The 18,485-nt window shown below is 41.2% G+C and overlaps 1 protein-coding gene across 1 annotated transcript in view; it reads left to right on the top strand.

The window, feature by feature from the left end:
• LOC145997411 (uncharacterized) overlaps window positions 1-12,710 on the top strand; it is a 28,358-nt gene extending 15,648 nt beyond the window's left edge. The window contains exons 3-5 of the mRNA XM_083134429.1: window positions 1,821-3,187; window positions 8,727-8,830; window positions 11,254-12,710. Coding sequence (XP_082990555.1) covers window positions 1,821-3,187; window positions 8,727-8,830; window positions 11,254-11,657 — 1,875 coding nt within the window. The 3' untranslated portion in view covers window positions 11,658-12,710. The remainder of the gene's footprint in view (window positions 1-1,820; window positions 3,188-8,726; window positions 8,831-11,253) is intronic.
• The last annotated feature ends 5,775 nt before the right edge of the window (window positions 12,711-18,485 follow it).

Below are 18,485 nucleotides of genomic sequence, written 5' to 3'. Positions count from 1 at the left end.
CATTATGTTGAAATTTTGTGGAAGATGAGAACTTGACTTATTACAGTGAAATTTCTGCGACTTAAAGTGAAAAATTCTTTCAAGGACCGGTAAAATTGTTACAATATCAGCTCTTATTGAAATTTTTGCTTCCATATTTTCATGGTTCAAACTAGGGATGTGACGAAGCTGAAAATTTACCGATGCCGATGTACTCACCGATAATTTTTGGAACCGATACTAATGCCGATATTTAACCGATTCCGATACATAAGATTATTAAACAGAAATGGGTTGTTATTTTCAGCATGAGAAAAATAAATTTGCTACATACATTTCTATTACATATTATATGTATATACATACATATTCTCAAGAGATGCGAATGTACATTTGCATCTACAAAATGTTATGTGAACCTTTAAGAAGAACATGGATTCTCAAGAGATTAAACATTAGTACACAAGCAGCTCTTTGAAATGCAAAATGAATTCCTGTTCTGCCAGATTCAACTTCAGAAACACGAGACTTGGGAGCACTTCAGGAAGTAACCTACTTGTTCTCTTATCGCAAATCTGTTCAGCAACACTGAACACTCAATCACTGAATACTGATGCAGCAGGTATGCCCAAGTATTTTCTCAGCACTTGCTTCAGGTTTGAATACTCATTTTTGAATTTCCAATACAACAGCAATGTACTGTTTTATTTCCGATTTTGAGTTAGGTTGATCCTCTGAATGAGAGTTTGCAATAATTTTATTACAAAAACTCTACAATAATGATGAATCATAACCTAATTTTCAATAAATCTTACAAAACTAGACTATATAAAACTAATTAGAAGGTAAAACTCTAGTATACTCTTTACCGGTTTAAATATCGGAACATCCCTAGTCAAAACCCTATCACGGATTATTTGAACTGACAATAACTATGTAATAGTTATAAATATAACTATTGGATTTTAAAATGTAATTTTGTTCGTGGAACGGCTACAGTGATGACGACATATCTGAGAATTGTGAAATTGAGAGTTTTCCAGAAATACTTAACAGAATGTTCCTATTATAATTGTCATATTCTGGAATTGAAAGTTTAGTTGAATTCTCTCTCTCTCTCTCTAGACTTGTACACTGGAACGTTTTTGTTTGAACGAAAGATGAGCTATCCTGCATCCTTATAATATTATTGTGACCTAATGAAGATTATTGATGAAATCTCCGAAAGCGAATGGGCATTTGAATGTGTCATTTGCGATTAACCTAAAGGGACAAAAAGTGGCCTTAAATATCTCAGAGACCTTCCACTACTTTAAACTTTTTGATTATGCTAAGTACAATTCCTTCTTCTTCCACCCTTACCATCGAACTGTGGCTCATCACGTCACCGTAAACAATTTCATCAACAAATCAGAACATTTTTGTTCATTGCCCTATAAACAAACAAAAGCCAGATACAGTATAACTCAGAATAAAATATTCAGTCATGCCTCAAGTTTTAAGAAACAACGACATAGAATCGCCTAAGTTGCCTAGGTCTTCAAAGCTTAAAAATAATTATTTAACTTTTTCAATTTTTCGAAGGCCAATGGGAACCAGGTTCCATTGTTGGTAAGAGCGTTGTCACTTTAGAAAGATGGCTGCAAATAGTCCAAGTGCTGACGCACTCAAGACGCTTTCCATTTCAGGGAATGAATTGAACCTCCATTGGGGACAAACTGTGATGTGTATGCATTGTATGAAGAAGTTTATATTTTGTATTGAACTCAAAGTGCCCTTTGTTACATATTGAAAATTACAATTTTGTACTGGTCAGCTGAAGAGTTCTCTTGTCTTCACAGGTATGCTTGCTCATGTATGACTTCCTTGGGAATGGGTCTGGCGCATCGTCGGCTGCTGAGCATCTTCTGAGCAAAGAGTCCAAGACCGGGAGCAAGTCATCTCAGAACGATCTCGTGGTGGACAAGTTACCAGAACAAGAAACTAACCTAACCACCGAAACCCCTACTGAAGACGAACAGGACGTACCAACTTTTCAAGCTGTGAGAGGCCGACTGCCCAACCATTCGAGACCAGAATGGCCATCGTACGTGCAACAGGATATGCTGTTCCCGGCAAAGCATCCTGGTGACGTCAGGGGGTCCAAGGAACTGTGGAACCCCTTCCCGCCTCTGCCGAAGATGAGGCCGTTTCCGAAAAAGTACAAGACTCAGGTGCCGATGGTGACGGACAAGCCAAAACACCCATCATCAGCCGCTAAGGAAAGGGTAGGGGACGTCCCGTACATCTTCGAAAGGGGGATGTACCCCGCGATGGACCAGGACACGGAAACTGGACCGTACCCTCAGATGAGGTACTCGAACCCACGCCAGCAGGTGATCCCTCTGAGACCTAACCCAAGACCTTTCAGAGCGAGCAACAACTGGCAGGCCGGGAACAGCCAAGCCACCGAGGTGGCGCCGTACAACTTCAAGAACCCCTTCCCGCAGATCAACAACTACAGGTATCCGAGCGACGTGAAGAGTATCCAGGACATCATCAAGTACCTTGAGAAAGAGAAGACGAAGGAGCCACCCAAGCTACCCATGTTCATGGGCCCTAAGGGGATCAAGTTCTCCGGCGTCTACATGAGACCTCAGTACGACGAGGACGCCGACAACAGCAACCTGAACGGACATGCATACATTGCAGACCCTTTCTACGATTTCAAGCCACTAGATCCGGCAGAGATCAACATGCTGGCATCCAACAACTACCTCTATAACACCGAGGAGACCAGCAAGATCCGAAACCCAGACATCTACTTCCCAAAACCGCCCATCAACTTTGGAAAGACCTCCATCAAGGTACCACCCCAGAACATCAAAGCCAAACCAGGAGCCACCCACACCTCGGTCATTTACAGACCCTTCGGCAGCAAGGAGGAGAAGATCCAGAAGAAGCGACCGCTGAGTGTAATCTTGGACATCTACCCGATGATCGACGACTTGGGTAACCCAGTAGCAGCAGGCAGCAAGAAGAAGCCGAACTATGTGAACATCTTCAGACCAGGGACAGGCAACAAGCTTTTGGGTTCGGAGACCGACAAGATCAAGTACTTACAAAACGCCAACAGCGGTTTCAGGACACTCTCCGATGAAGAAGCAGAGGCCAAGCATCAAATGATTGTCCATCTCAACTTGTATCCACGGAGAAAGAACAGAGACAGGTAGGGATAATTAATCAGGCTAGGATTTTTAAGACTTAGCATATTTTCTTTTGAAAGGGTGATGTGTTCCCTAAATATATAGAAGTTCATATTATGAAGAAACTAATGAAATTTAGGTGGTTTTCAACGGCATGTTTTCGCATATTTAGCCATTTCTACGTGATAGAGGAAATTTTGATAGATTTTCGGTCATATTCGGCATATTTTCGCTTTTTAAAGGAATATACAACCGTTTTCGAGGATGATTCCTTCTTACTCCCATGTTCCCTCAAGTTGATGATTTTTTACGGTCATACGTTACAGTATATTTCCAGAAAATGGTGAAAAAAATGTGGATATCTTCCTGCTGCTGTAGTAGCTTTGGAACAATCAGGAGTGCCACTAGTGGACCAGATTGAAGTTGCGAGTAGAACTATGAATAACTTACGTGGTGCTTGTGGTGAAGTGGGACAACGAAAATGATGAAAGTTTTGGGAAAAAAGTGTATCATACATTGTGCACTATTGCGCAAAAAAAAAAAAAAAAAAAAAAAAAAAAAAAAAAAAAAAAAAAAAAAAAATTTACTGGGAGAAAAAATTGTCTTTCCACACTACAGAACTTGAGCCGAATGACATCGTTTACTTTAAGGCGAGGAAGGACAATTTCGCACCAGGCATGCATTTATTTAAATATCGTCGGAATTGGCACTGCTACTAAAGAAAATCCCCGCATAATTTGAGAGTATGAATTTCTCCCCATGTTGCAACTGGAAGCGGTTTTTAAAGTTGATTATTAAGCTAGATACCATGTTTGAAAAATGTGGTGAATATGTATTTACAGAATCCCATGTATTCCTTACGGAGAGACAACTTCAAATTGAAGTTACGGCTAAACAAATGGGAGTTTCGACTATTTCTAGTGCAAATATCATCTTCAATGGATCCTTTATCCGAACATATATTTTTTTCCGCCATCGGAAGTTTGATATCTCCAAAAAAACGAGTAAAATAATTCTCCTATAAGCGTAATTCATATCTCCTTGCCTCCTACAGCCATCCTGGCAGTATTGCCAAACCTGATGTGCATAAAAGAGCTAAATTTCACCTTAAATTGAGCTAAGTTGACTTTCAAGGAGCTAGATTTACGAAGGCTGGATGAAGTGCCCCCATGGTAATTTTAGTTGTCAGGGGGGGGGGGGCGCTGCTATTACCGGTAACTTTAAAGTAATGGCAATCTACTCTTAGTTTTCACCTTCTAGATCTGACGGCATCACCCATCTTAAAAATCGACCGATGGTTGTGTGAATCGAAAATAAAGGATTACCGGATAACAATATTGTCATCTTTACCTCAGTCAAGGCGCTATATAAAAGTAGCTGGGGAGGTAAGGGGGGAGGGGTGAGACGACGCAGCCAATATAATAATATCACGTCACGTGCAAAATGTATACGCATGGCAAAAGTTGGTCTATGTCCTGGGCTAGTGATGCATAGTGGGGCGGGTGCCACAGTTCACAGCCAAGCGAGTGCACCAAAGGAGCCAGATCTGGCCTCAAAAGAGCTAAGTTGGCAACAGTGCTTCCAGCTGCCTCGGAGAGAAGGAGCTAGGGGCAATTGTCCCTCTCCCCCTTAAATATGCTCCTCTTGTGTCAGCCGAAGTAGAAAGAAGCTTTTCTCAGAACAAGAGTGTGCTGGTTTACAATATTTCTTCTTTGAAAATTTACAGAAAGTATTAATTGTACCTTGTGTGACGTGGTCGCGTCCTTTAGTATAATGGTATAAATTTTGGAAGCTAAACAAAAATATGAAATAGGTTTTGTTATACCAGTAAGTCCACGACCACGACCAGCTTATCTAATCGTCTAGATTTAATATTGGTTTCCGTGTTCGTGGTCGTCTAGCCACGAAAACTGAAACGCTCTCAACACATATATATATATCAAAGCAAGATGGAACGCTAATGAACGTAAAAATAAGAACCATTGCATACGTCAAACTTCATTTTTAGTGTCCATTTATTGTAACAAATTGGCACCCGGACAATTAGAAACATCTCCCCAACAATTTGACAAAAAATCTCTCCCTATATATATATATAATTGTCTGTATAACATAATAAAACCCACGTGGAAAAATAAATAATTCCCTTTTATCCTACATGTCGTTAAAAATTATAACAATGAACACCCGTCAAATAAATACAAAGGCAGGTTTAAGGTTTAGGTGATCGGAATCCTATATCGACAAAATTCTCAACAATCAAGGTGGCGAATTTTTAACTGTGTTACGTCAGGCATGGAATAAATGCACTAAGTTTTAAATCACAAAATGGATAATTCCAAAAAGACTATTCCTGAAAATCATTACTGAACAAAAAGGACCGGTCACTTAACTTTAACATAAACTGAAATAAATTAAATTATTATACCCCGTTATTCCATGTCCAGACATCAATCCAATGCCACAGTCAAATTCGTATGTCGATGCGGATCCGATCACCCTCGCCCGTGACCAAGGAAGGAGAAGGAAGCTCCTTACTATACCAATGCCTCAGCTGCAACGACTGTTCTCTCGGGAGAAAACTTCGTCCGTAGCCGAAGCTTTCCCCCTTTAGTTACAAAGTTCTCCGCTAGGGGAAACAGTGTTGCCAAATTTACTCTGCTCGACGTCCAGAGCCGAGCGTCAAGAACACAATGACTCAAAAACTCCTTGTTAGAATAACGAGGAGAATGTGGTGGAGCTTTTAAAATTATATAAGTTATAAGCAAACACCACACTTGCAACTCAAGGCTCATGAAGTGAACTAAAAATAGTATGTGAAAATATGTCAGCATGTGTTAAATATTGACGTTTGAAACGGTTCAGTTGTAAAGGCATATTTTTCGAATTATAGTGCATATTTTTAGGTCAAAAATATTCTATCACTAATCGTAAACATCATATCAGTATACAGGGTGCTTCCGGGCTGATGATACAAACTTTCAGGGATGATGGAGAAGGGCACATGTATCAATTTGAGATAAGGAACCTTGGTCCCGAAACGACTTAGTCGAAAGTTATAGGCGAAAATCGGTGTATGAGGATGTAATACTTTCATTACGTGCACAAGTTTCACAAGCTGCTACATTCACAACAGTTGTTCAAAGTGGTGTCCCCCGGCTTCCCTGCAGGCATAGCATCGTCGCACAAAGTTCTGACGTACCCGTTGGAACAACCCCGGGGTCGTTCGAACAATTTCACAGGCAGCGAGAATTCTTGCCAGGAGATCCTCGTAAGTGTACTACAGGTGTCTCGTACACAATACTTTTCAGATGACCCCACAAGAAAAAATCAAGTGGGGCCAGATCAGGTGACCGAGCTGGCCACGGAACAGCATGTGAAACTTGTGCAGGTAATAAAAGTATTACATCTTCATGCACCGATTTTCGCTTATAACTTTCGACTAAGTCGTTTCCTGACCAGAGTTCCTTATCTCAAATTGATACATGTGCCCTTCTCCATCATCCCTGAAAGTTTGTATCATCAGCCCGGAAACACCCTGTATAGAATATCTGTTGCACAGTGTTAGACATTAGGGTTCTCAAGTCACATTTTTTGGGATAATTTCATTTGAATGCCTCTTCATCATGACGAATAGAAGTCTAAATGATTACCTGATGAAATACCACAAAAGAACAACCACAAATTAATCCCTCAACCTCGATTCAATCAAGGCATACCTGAAAACGTGATATTATGCCTTATCTGGGGCCACACTCACACCTAACCTACTCACGTGTAGGCAAATCACTGCGCGCTGTTATATGCTTACATAATTAGGTTAGGCTGGACAGGGTTTGCGTTGTGTTATGATCACCTGAAGCAGAGAAGAAAGAGCTTGGGCAGTAGCGCCAACTTATATGTGCCTGTGCGGCTCGAGCACACCCAGTAATTTTGCTCGCATTGTTATTGTATTTTAGAAATAAAGACACCCCATGTTCAACAAAACAAACTGTGTCATAATTGAACACTTTAAGATTTCTCACAACTTAATTACTGTTAAAAATAATTTGCTAGATCTACAATTTGATACTTGTCAGTGTTGGATATTATTTACCGTCTCCATGGCCATACCGTTAGTGTGAAAGTAAGAGAGAGCAAATAATAATGACTACTGTAAGGCGTTGTAAAAAAATTATGCAACAAATCTCTTAGTCCAGACCACCAAATGGTTTTCAAAGGTTTGTGCTACTGGGTTTTGGATTCAACGTCTGCTTTGAGGCCCCAGAGTAGGCATAACATCAAGTTTTGAGACATTTCTTGCAGAGTTAACTAACGAACTCTCTAGCGTTCTTAAACCCGAAGGTTCAGGACTGCAGCAACACAGGCCTTCCACCTGTCCCTATCCTGAGCAAGATCTATATACTCTTTTCCATCCCTACCGATTTCCTTTAGGTCCGCCGGACCCTGTGACCGAGTGGTGTCGACCTCCGTGGCGGAGTAGTTAGCAGGGCGCGCTACAACGCCAGGGGTTCCGGGTTCGAGTCCCGGGTAAGGCATGGGTATTTGTGATTGTCTGTCCTGAAAAGTCCTGAAATAGAAATGTGAATTAAATGATATGAGTGAATGAAGTGTGATGGGGGAAGTTTCCGCTTAGGAGCTTTCCTTTTTTTTTTTTTTTTTTAAAAAAAAAAAAGTGGTTATCACATCGCGCTGCGACGCCAAGGGTCCCGGGTTCGAATCCCGCTCGGTCTTGGTTGTTTGTAAATGTCTATTCATCAATTTCATCATTTCATCACTCATCCCCATCTTCGCAAATTTGCCAAGAGGCACAAAACGCGAAGTAAAATAAACTAAATCAATCAATCTTTTAGGTCCATCTCAACGTTATCTCTCCATCTTAGTCTTGGCCTTCCTACTGGTCTCTTACCATCAGGTTTCCCAACAAGAATCCTGTAAATTCTTCTTTCTTCTCCCATTCGTGCCACATGGCCTGCCCACCTAAGTCTTCTTGATTTAATTATTCTAATAATGTCTGCACAACAATACAAATTGTGCAGTTCTAAATTATGCAACCTTCTCCACTCACCTGTCTCCTCATCCCTTTTAGGCCCAAATATTTTCCCAAGGATCTTATTTTAAAATACTCTCAATTTATGTTCCTCTTTCAATGTAAGGAACCAAGTTTCGCATCCATACAATATTACAGGAAAAAATACTGTTTTGTATCTTTTAACTTTTAGTTTCTTAGAAAAAGTAACATGCATTTCCTGAAATAAGCCTGCTTTTTATTTCCTCTTTAATATCATTTTTATATGTTAGTATCACTCCGAAGTACTTGAATTTGAAAACTGGTTCAAACGAGTTGTTATCAACAATTAGATTTTGATTATTACCTGACACTTGGTTTCGGCTTGTAAGCATAGCTATATTTTGTTTTCTATTTGCTAACTTCCAAACCTATCTCTTTAGCTGCTTTGAAAAATATTTTAGCATTATTCTTAATTGTAATTGCGGTTTCAATGGTGGCATAACAATATATGATACTGTTGATATTACATTATCATTGTTATTATCTTTCAGGGTTATGGAAACGTCTTCAACAAACACAAACAAGAACGGCGCTGGTTACCCGGACGACATATACAACGCCATATTCGGAAGGAACTTCCAGATGAGAAGAATGGGTAAGTTCATTTATGCTCATGCATCGAGCTTTCGTGGCGGAGTGGTTAGAGCAACGTGTTACGAACCCAGGGGCCTTACGATCGAATTTTCACTAACTCATACATGTTTCCGTGTGTTTGTCCACGTATTTCATTATACAGCGAAAAGCGCTGAACAATGAAGGGCCTCTTATGAACCCAGATGTGGTAGGAGTTCAGACCCGAAAGGCGGTTGTAAATCTGAGGTCTCAGGTTCGAAAACTAAGCAAGCAAGGCATCAATATGTTTGACCCACCATCAGTGATGTGCCGTAGACTATAAGTTTACGTTTACATGCGTTGTCTACACGTAATCTACGCGTAGATTACATTGGGTTGTAGTTTACATAGACTACGTAGACAATCTAAAGTGCATTAAAATTAATTTTCAATGGTTTCATGAAGGAAAAGTGACATTTGCAACTATATTGGTTCCTAACGAAATAAAAAGAATCCTATTTACAACAAAATTTCTCTTCTCTTCTATCATCAACTATGGAAGAAGATAAATAGTATGCAAAAAACAACAACAGATGGCAGTCATGAGGCAAGAGTGGTCATTTCCCCATAAAACACTAAAATATTTCCTATATTAGGTTTCTTCCTAGATCAGAAATTGATCGAAGTTGGAAGAAATGGTATGAAAAGTTCTCTTCACACATCAGCAACTGATACGCAGTATAATTTTATTTTTTTCCACGGCGTCCTTTGCTAAGTTCCCACATTTCGCTATGTTGTTTACATAGATAACGTAATCTACGTGTATAAAATAGTCTACGTGTAGAATCTACTTCTGTTGTTTACGCGTAGACGCACATCACTGCCCACCATTCACTTCGACAGCTCATCTTTTATCCTCATCCTGAATTTTAGCCCGGAGATGAAGAAAAGTGACAAAGTAACAAAATACAAAATGCCTTATGAAATATGAGACGAGGTGGTCAAGTCACGAGAGCGGCCGACTGCTGAGCGGGAGATTCTGGTTCGATTCTCGGCTTGGGCAATCTCAACCAGGATACTCCCTCTTGATGTTCCTACCTAGGTGACTCTGGGGTTCGTACAGCCTCTTATTAGGTTCTGACAACATTGACCCTTCTGTAGTCGAGATCCACGATAGGTGGTGTCACCACATCGTCAGGGTGAAACGCAAAATGGAAAAGTTTACTACTTTCGGTTATTTTACACCACTTTTCTTCCTCTTGGCTTAATTGCAACGGTGAGAATGAATGATGAGTGTTGAAATAGATATGGCATAAAATGTAACGATGAGTACATTCCTTTAACCAAGATTAGAACCTGAAACCCTTAACTTCGTACCGATCTATGCTTACCACCAGTGGCGGCGATTGGGTTCCAAAACCGGCGGGGGGGGGGCGCAAAGACAGTATATTTCTCTTTTTATATAAGGTTTAGTATACAGCGGGGGCAAAAGTGGCGAAAGTGGGGGGCAACTGCCCCCCTTGCCCCCTGCTTACCGCCACTGCTTACCACACTGCCACAGAAGCTTGCTAGTAAAATATTTATCTCTTACCCTGCACAGAACACTAAAATGTCAACTTTTTAGTAAGTTAAAAATCAAATTACTTTTGTCACTTAAATAATATTTTTCTGTGAATTTAGAAATTAAATTTTGTTTGTGCATTTGAAAATTAAATTAAAGGTAAAAGGTAAAGTGTTCCCCTGTGCTTAGCACCACGCCATGAAGGCGTATAGAGGGTGTGGGGGTAACGCCCCACACTTTCTTGATCCGGTCGTGAGTGGGGGTAGATGTGATCAGCATCACGCCCCTGACCGCCTTTACCCGCCAGGGTTTCCCCCAGGTACCCATGTCATTCGACGCTGGGTGGGCGCCGGGGCCGCTTCCAACGTTAGAAAAGTTCCCGGCCGGGGATTGAACCCGGAACCTTTAGCATGGTAGTCAGACTCGTTACCGACTGAGCCACCGCTAAATTACTTTTGTAAATTTAGAAATAAAAATCAAATTTTATATTGTGAGTTAAAAAATACTTTGTTCTGAAATTATAAAACAGTTTTCTGCGACAGAATTTTTGTTAAGTTCACTTTGTGCACAGATCGGGGCCAGATCTACAGATTAAAGTGGTATCCGAATTAATATGGTCGTCCACTCAATATCAAACCCAGAACCCCTTGATTACAAGGTGACGACGGTATCACTATGCCACAGGGAGGTCCTCTGTGAATTCGACAATAAAATAACTTATTGTTGTGAATTTGAAATCATTTTGATTTAAACTTGGAAATCTAAAACTTTTAATCATGAGTTAAGAATTTTTTTTTTTTTTTTTTTTTTTTTTTTGGTAAATGGTACAAGGGAAGATGGTTTACTCCACCATTTTAAGCTGTGACTAAACCAGATGAGTTCCTGATTTGTTCTTCTCTTCCTAGATGAAGAGGGCCGTATTATAGAGGAAGATTCATCTACAACTATGGACGACAGCCCTGCCACGGCTCACCGTATGATGTTTTCAAACGTCCACAGAACTCTATCCCAACCAATGGGTGTCGACTTGCCGGCATATCAGATGAAGCCTCTGAGTAACCACCGAATAGGGAGCGATCCTAACAACAATGGCGAGCAGAAGGTCAACAATGACCCAGCCAGTAGGGACGAACAGGATGGTCCAAACCACAACTGGAAGATGGAGGAGTCCACATCTGGCTATGGCGAACAACCGACAACATTTCGGTTCAATTCGGAAACGTCATCGTTCTCGGCCGCTTCCGGCGGTCACATGGACGTTCGCGGCGGGAAATTAGAATCACGTGACGCTGGCTGGCACATCTCATAGGTTAGTGTGGCCTGAGTGTAGGAACAAAGCTCTAAAGACGCCGTAAAAGGCCAGAACAAAGTTCCTGTAAACACAATCACGTGACTTGTGAGAAAATAGTGCCTTATAGTGTTAGTTCTGGTGTTACTTCGCGCATGAATACATTGGTCGAAACTCTACAGCTTATTATATGAGGTTCCACAACTTCAATGTAGTAGATACATTGAGTGATATGACTTTATCACAGGCACTATATTCTAATGTGCAGGATTCCTGTCGATGGGACAATCAATAGGATTTCTCGCAAGTCATGTGCATTTGTTTACACATACTTCGTTCTCACGGTGGACAGAGTATAGTATGAATGTGACTGAGATCTCACACATCCAGTTCTTACAAAAGAGAAACCATGTTACAAAGTGCAACACGTTTCCAAAGTGAGTGTTGTCCCACCACAGTGTTGCAAACTCACAATGTGTACCAAAGATAAGGAACCAAAGTTGTTGATGAAGATACTAGCAACAATACGAACCATTACTACTGAACTCGTCCAACAATGGGTAAAGTTGGGGATCAGCTTTGACATGCGACCAAGTTCCATAACACCGGCTAAGAAAAGAGGCGTGTGTTTGCAGAATTGCGATGGTGCCACGTACCGAATAGGCCAAGCGAGCGAGGGTCAAGTAAAGTGGTTCCTGTGCACGATGCGGCAACGTCCGCAATGCAGCGTTGCCTACTCTAAGCGTCAACTTTCCATTCACAGAAAAATAGATCGTTATCACGCCTAATCTTTCCAGCAAATGTTGATACCATTGTAGTATAATGAACTAAAGACTCGCAGAGTGAAAAACGAAACGCGAATTGTTATAAACCTCGGAACAAAATTAAGTTGTGAAATGATGTGGCAACATCGCAAATTCTGGCCGTCGCCTTCTTTTCGTGTTCCCGACTGTAAGTTCAAGATGCATTGAAAAAATTTAGTTCAATATGCCCAGTGGCGTGTCCAAAGTTAAAACTAGGAAGTTCAGTCTGCTACAATATAAACAGTGAGAAAAATAAAGTAATTTTATACAATTCCCAATATTTTATTTTACTGTTACCTATCTAACCGTGTTTGATAACATTTTTTCAAAAAAATATTTCTGGGCAAACAGGTAAGAATGATGAAATAGGGAGGCAAACAGGCATTTAGAATGATGATAGGGAGGCATAGAGGTAGGAAGAATGGTGTGATAGGGAGGCACACAGGCACGAAGAATGGTGAGATAGGGAGACATACAGACACTCAGAATGATGAGATAGGGAGTCACACAGGCAGTAAAAATGATGAGATGAGAGGCATTCAGGCAGTAAGAATGATGAGATAGGAAGACATAATATAATAAGAATGATGAGATAGGGAGTAGTGTTGCCCACGAGACGAGACTTTGGCCTGTCTCGTCTCGTGGAAATGCTGTGAAATGCTGTCTCGTCTCGAAAATATTCGTTTGTCTCGGGACACATGCAGCAAAATTATGAGATAGGGAGGCATATAGACATTAAGAATGATAACATAGGGAGGCATACAGACACTCAGAATAATGAGATAGGGAGTCACACAGACAGTAAAAATGATGAGATGAGAGGCATTCAGGCAGTAAAAATGATGAGATAGGGAGGCAAAAAATAATAAGAATGATGAGATAGGGAGGCATAATACAGTAAGAATAATGACAATGGGAGGCACACATGCATTAAGAATGATGACATAGAGAGGCACACAGGCAGTAAGAATAATAAGATAGGGAGGCATACAGACAGTAAGAATGATGAGATTGGGAGGCACACATGCAGTAAGAATGATGAGATAGGGATACACACAGGGAGTAAGAATTATGAGATAGGGAGGCAGACACACACTGTACTCACCAAACGATTAGCGTAGACACTTCAAATTTTAACAGTCGAATATTGTAATTTGAGGTTAACTTCTAACAGCGAAGGGCAAAAGAATGTAAAAAAAAAACAACAAAAAAAAACGAAGTAAACATCCTTTTAGTGGCGACAATATAAGTCTTCCCAAGCCATATTTTCGCAACTTCTCAGCCTGGCATATATGCAGCAGCAAGTAGAGATTCCATTTCGGTCTCACCCGATGGCTGTATGCAAATGTTGCGGAGCTGCTGTGGGCGTAAATACGTCCAGCATTTCCCCTTCCTCTCCCACAAGAATCCCTTAAGGGAATACGATCTCCCAGAACACCAGAGATGTCCAATATTCTTCCCTTCTTGACAGCCAGAGAGAGCATATTCTACGAGAACTTCTAAGCTGGGACGTCCATAACCCCAAAGCTAATGCGTTGCACACACCAACAATGCGTACAGTTACCGGCATTAAAAATGGGATAGCCCTGCAAGGCGTTATGTGTATTGCATAACTCTACGGGGGTGAAAAAATTGCAAGCAATTGAAATTTTACTATTAAAATCTACTTATCACCATAGTGTTGGGAAACACGCATATCGCCTTGCAGGGAAGTGAGTATTTTAGGATTTAGCTATCCCATTTCTAATGCTGGTGCCTGTACATATTGTGCATGAAACTTTTGCTTTTCATATCGCCATCAGGTTGGTCGTAACGACAATGATAAACAAGGATCAAATCTATATACAGGGTGTTTCTAAAGTTCGTTTCCAACTCGTAGGAGGTGATTCACAAGTGAAAATAAACACAGAAGTCCATGTGACGAAATGCCGAAAACGTTACCCATTCGGATTTATTGAAGTGGGAAAAGGTGCGAAAATTATGTTTACAAGGAAATAGCGGCACAACGGCCAAACATATGACCGCGGCGAAGGGTGTTCCACAAAGAAATGCGGCATGCTCTATTAAATAAGCACATGGCAGATGTGTGAAGTTCATGCGCAAGAGATTCCTCAAATGAAGCGAATGGGTCTCATGAAGTTATGGCGGTAGGGAAGGGTTTAGCGAGATGAGTTATCCACGGAAAGTGATATGTGGAGACTGACAACCAAGAAGAAAGTGAATATCCGTAGTGGACATCACCATTACATAGGAAAACAAAGGTGGTGGTGCTGCTGAGCTAGGTTGCATATGTGCCGACATGTTCACTGTGTGCAGAGTGGAGGTGCCGAGGGAACCACATCACAGACGATGTTTCAACTGTCTGCCATTAACTTCCACGCAGAGATGACAACGCCGAATCAACGATTGTCTAGTGCGAGCAAACAACCCCGCGGTGTCTGCTATCGTCGCTGCGGCGACATTAATGCTTGCAACGAGATCCTCGGCTGACACGACAGGTGTTTCGTATACGAGGCGTTTCATCTCTCCCCATAGAAGGAAGTCCAAGGGAGTGATGTCCGGCGATCTTGCTGGCCACGGCACAGGCAAACCCCTACCAATACATCGATTGTGGAACAAGCCATTGAGGAAGTGATGCACATTTTGTTCAAAATGTGGTGGTGCACCATCGTGTTGGAACCATACTCCTTGCCTCAGTGCCAAGTGCATGTCCTCCAACAGTTCAGGCAAAACATCACGAAGAAATGCATGCTATGTGCCACCACACAGGGAAAATGTACGGCCCAAACAGATGGCCAAGCACTATCCCACACCACACATTAACCGCAAATCTGTGCTGATGGTGTGCCACGTGAATTGCATGTGGATTTGCAAAATTCCAAACGTGACTGTTTTTACTATTGGACACGCCAGTTTTGGTGGTTGCTTCATCAGTCCACAACACCCTGTTCGCAAAATTCGGGATAGTTTTCATCTGATGAAAAAACGATTGGCAAAACACCACACGTGGGCCAAAGTCCTGAGGTAAAAGGTCTTGTACCTTTTGGAGTTTCAGAAGAGTACATCCCCTCTTCGGACAGGACGCGCCACACATTAACATGGGAGGTGTTGTGGGCAGTGGCCATAGCGCGAGTACCAATTTCTCGATGGGGCGGTAGCACTGATCCTGTTTCCCGAAGTATAGTATGCACTCTTTGAAAGAAGGTGTGCGACGGCAGCCTCCCATTTGAAAAACGTTCCCCATACAAACGCAGTGCTGCATGGCTATTATTTTCTGTCTGCCAGCTCCTCTGGGGTGTACGCAACCATCCCTATTGCTGGATATCTGCCGACCTGTAGACGACGAACACTAGTGCACTGTACACGATGGACCGTGCCTATCGATAACACCTAGCAGTGCCTATTGCGAGGTTTGCCCAATTCGTCAAGTTCACGTCCTTCCATACGTACGTATTCAGCCGCAAACGTGTGATGGTAAGCTGATGCGCGGCGATGCTGATATCGCAGTACGTGAAGCACGAATGTCAGCGACCGGTGCTTTCCTGCCGGAAGAAAACTACTGTTAGCACCCCTAGCGGGAAACGCCAAATTCAAGGTCACGCCTCGGACTTTCTGCATATGGGTACACATTACATCATCCGGGTCGCCCATGCTAATCACTCCATAAAACCCTTCCCTATCCCCATGACTTCAACAGACCCATTTGCTTCCTTTGGGGAATCCCTTGCGCATCAACTTCACACATCTGCTATGTGCTTTTCTGAATAGAGCATGCCGCATTTCTTTGTGGAACGCCCTTCGCCGCGGTCATATGGTTGGCCGTTGCGCCACTATTTCGTTGTAAACATAATATTCGCACTTTTTCTCACTTCAATAAATCCGAATGGGTGCCGTTTTCGGCATTTCGTCACATGAACCTCTGTGTTTATTTTCACTTGTCGAATCACCTCCTACGAGTTGAAAACGAACTTTAGAAACAACCTGTATATAAGAATGGATGTATGTGTATGGGTGTGTGGGTGTGTATGTTTGTTTGTTCCGGCATAACTCTCGAACGCCTGGAGCAATTTCAACCAAACTTGGTACACGTATCACTTGCAATGTTGAAAGAAATACTGTGGGGGTAAGATACCCCTGGCACCCGTAGGGGTGGGGTGGTAAGGTGTGACATGTAAAAATAATCGAGAACCACCGATATTAAATTCCGCACAAACAGACATCCGTGACTCTATGCAATCCCGCACAACGATAGTGTTTCTCGGGTTGTCTAACATTCAGGCTGTGTTGCGAATGGAATCCATAGTTTTCGTGACACTCCCAATACGGTTCAACTCTAAGTTCATCACCTATCGGCATGGGGGATGAGAGGGGTGAAAATAAAATGCCACAAATCACCAAGATTAGTGTCGAATCCATAGCTTTCGGAGTCGCTAGGCTAATTGATGACATTCATGATGAAATAAAATTACATTATACACTATAGTTAGAATTCATTATTTTCCTGTCTTAATACAAGATTGGGATAAATAAATACCCGGGCAACGCCGGGAAATCAGCTAGTAATTAATAAATAGAGCCCGGAAGTTTGGCAAAATGCCTCTTTTTATCTACTGCATATATTTATAAAAATTTTCCGGATATACGTTTTTTATGTTGTTTCGAATGTTTTAGAAGCCTTTTCATTTTGCCTATTTTGCCTATTTGGGACCCCACTGCCTATTTTTAATTATAATACCTTTTTTTGCCTTTTTCAATGAAATTTGACCATTTTTAAAAAAATATGTTGGCATTTATTTTTCTTTCGTTTATTATGTGAATAATTTTCGCTTTATTTAAGTAATATTGAACTCACGCATGTTTCAACATTGCTGAAGGAGAAAAGTGTGAGAAAAATGTATTTCATGCTCAGTTAGGATATTGCCTTTCGGTTAACATTTCCTTGTGCATGATTGACTGCTGAAGTGGAGAGGTTGATTTCGAACACAAAGAAGATATTTCTGAAATCTCCCTCTCGAACCCGAAAATTTCAGGAAGTTGCGCCTGAGCTTAGTTTACCTCCGCAACCAATCTTGACGAGATGGTGAACCTGGATATCAGCAGCTATATATTATGCTAACAACCTTGAAAAAATCAGTGAGGCGATCGATGCTCTTCCAGAGCATGAAGCGGCTTCAGTTCGTGAAGTGAAAAACTCCTGTGCTATTCAGAACTGAAGAATGAACTGTCGTTTATTTTTGCACATTATGGTGCATTGCCAGAGACAATTACAAAGCTAGAAAAAAGAGGTGAGACTCTTGTAGCATCCATGAAAATCTTCGAGGAATCTATGCAGCAGATGATGGAAGTGCCAGGAGAAAAAGGGTCAGCTGTTGCAGAAAAGTGCAAACGTGTAGTGAGTGCAAATAAGGACTTGAAACAATTGAAAACAATTTGTGATATTCTAAAAGGTGAAAATGCTGTTACCAAAATGAGTCCAGCTACATTAGCTTGTTTTATGTATGCTCCAATAACTTCTGTCGAAGTAGAAAGATCATTTTCTATTATGAAAAACATTCTCTCTGACAGACGACTATCAATGAATGATGAGAACTTAAAAAAACAGCTTGTAGTTATGTGTAATCAAGACGGAGAAAATTGAAATGCTCTTCCCAATGTAGATTTTAACATTTTGCCAGAGATTATAGATAAAAGTAAGTGACTTCCAAATGTGCCTTTCTTCGCTTTATTTTGCCTTTTTTCATTTTAGTGCCTATTTTTCACATTATAAATGCCTTTTTGCCTGCCTATTTTAACGAAAATAAATGCCTGAACTTCCGGGCTCTAATAATAAACAACCGTGCTCTTTCCGGATCTTAAACCTTAGTAGGCATTACAAAGATTTGACCAATGAGGTGACAATAAGCGTACATCCATTTTACAAGAAGTCTGTTGTGTTAAAAAAAAATGTTATTTAGCCTCGCTTTTCTACCAATTTTGACTAATTTCGACAATGAAGATGAGTGATGATCTGAAAAAATTGATGAAGATACACTCACAAAGAACATCC

This window comes from Lepisma saccharinum, chromosome 13 (genome assembly GCF_977018435.1).
Source record: "Lepisma saccharinum chromosome 13, izLepSacc3.1, whole genome shotgun sequence".
NCBI lineage: Eukaryota > Metazoa > Arthropoda > Insecta > Zygentoma > Lepismatidae > Lepisma > Lepisma saccharinum.
This window is presented reverse-complemented; position numbering and strand designations above follow the sequence as displayed.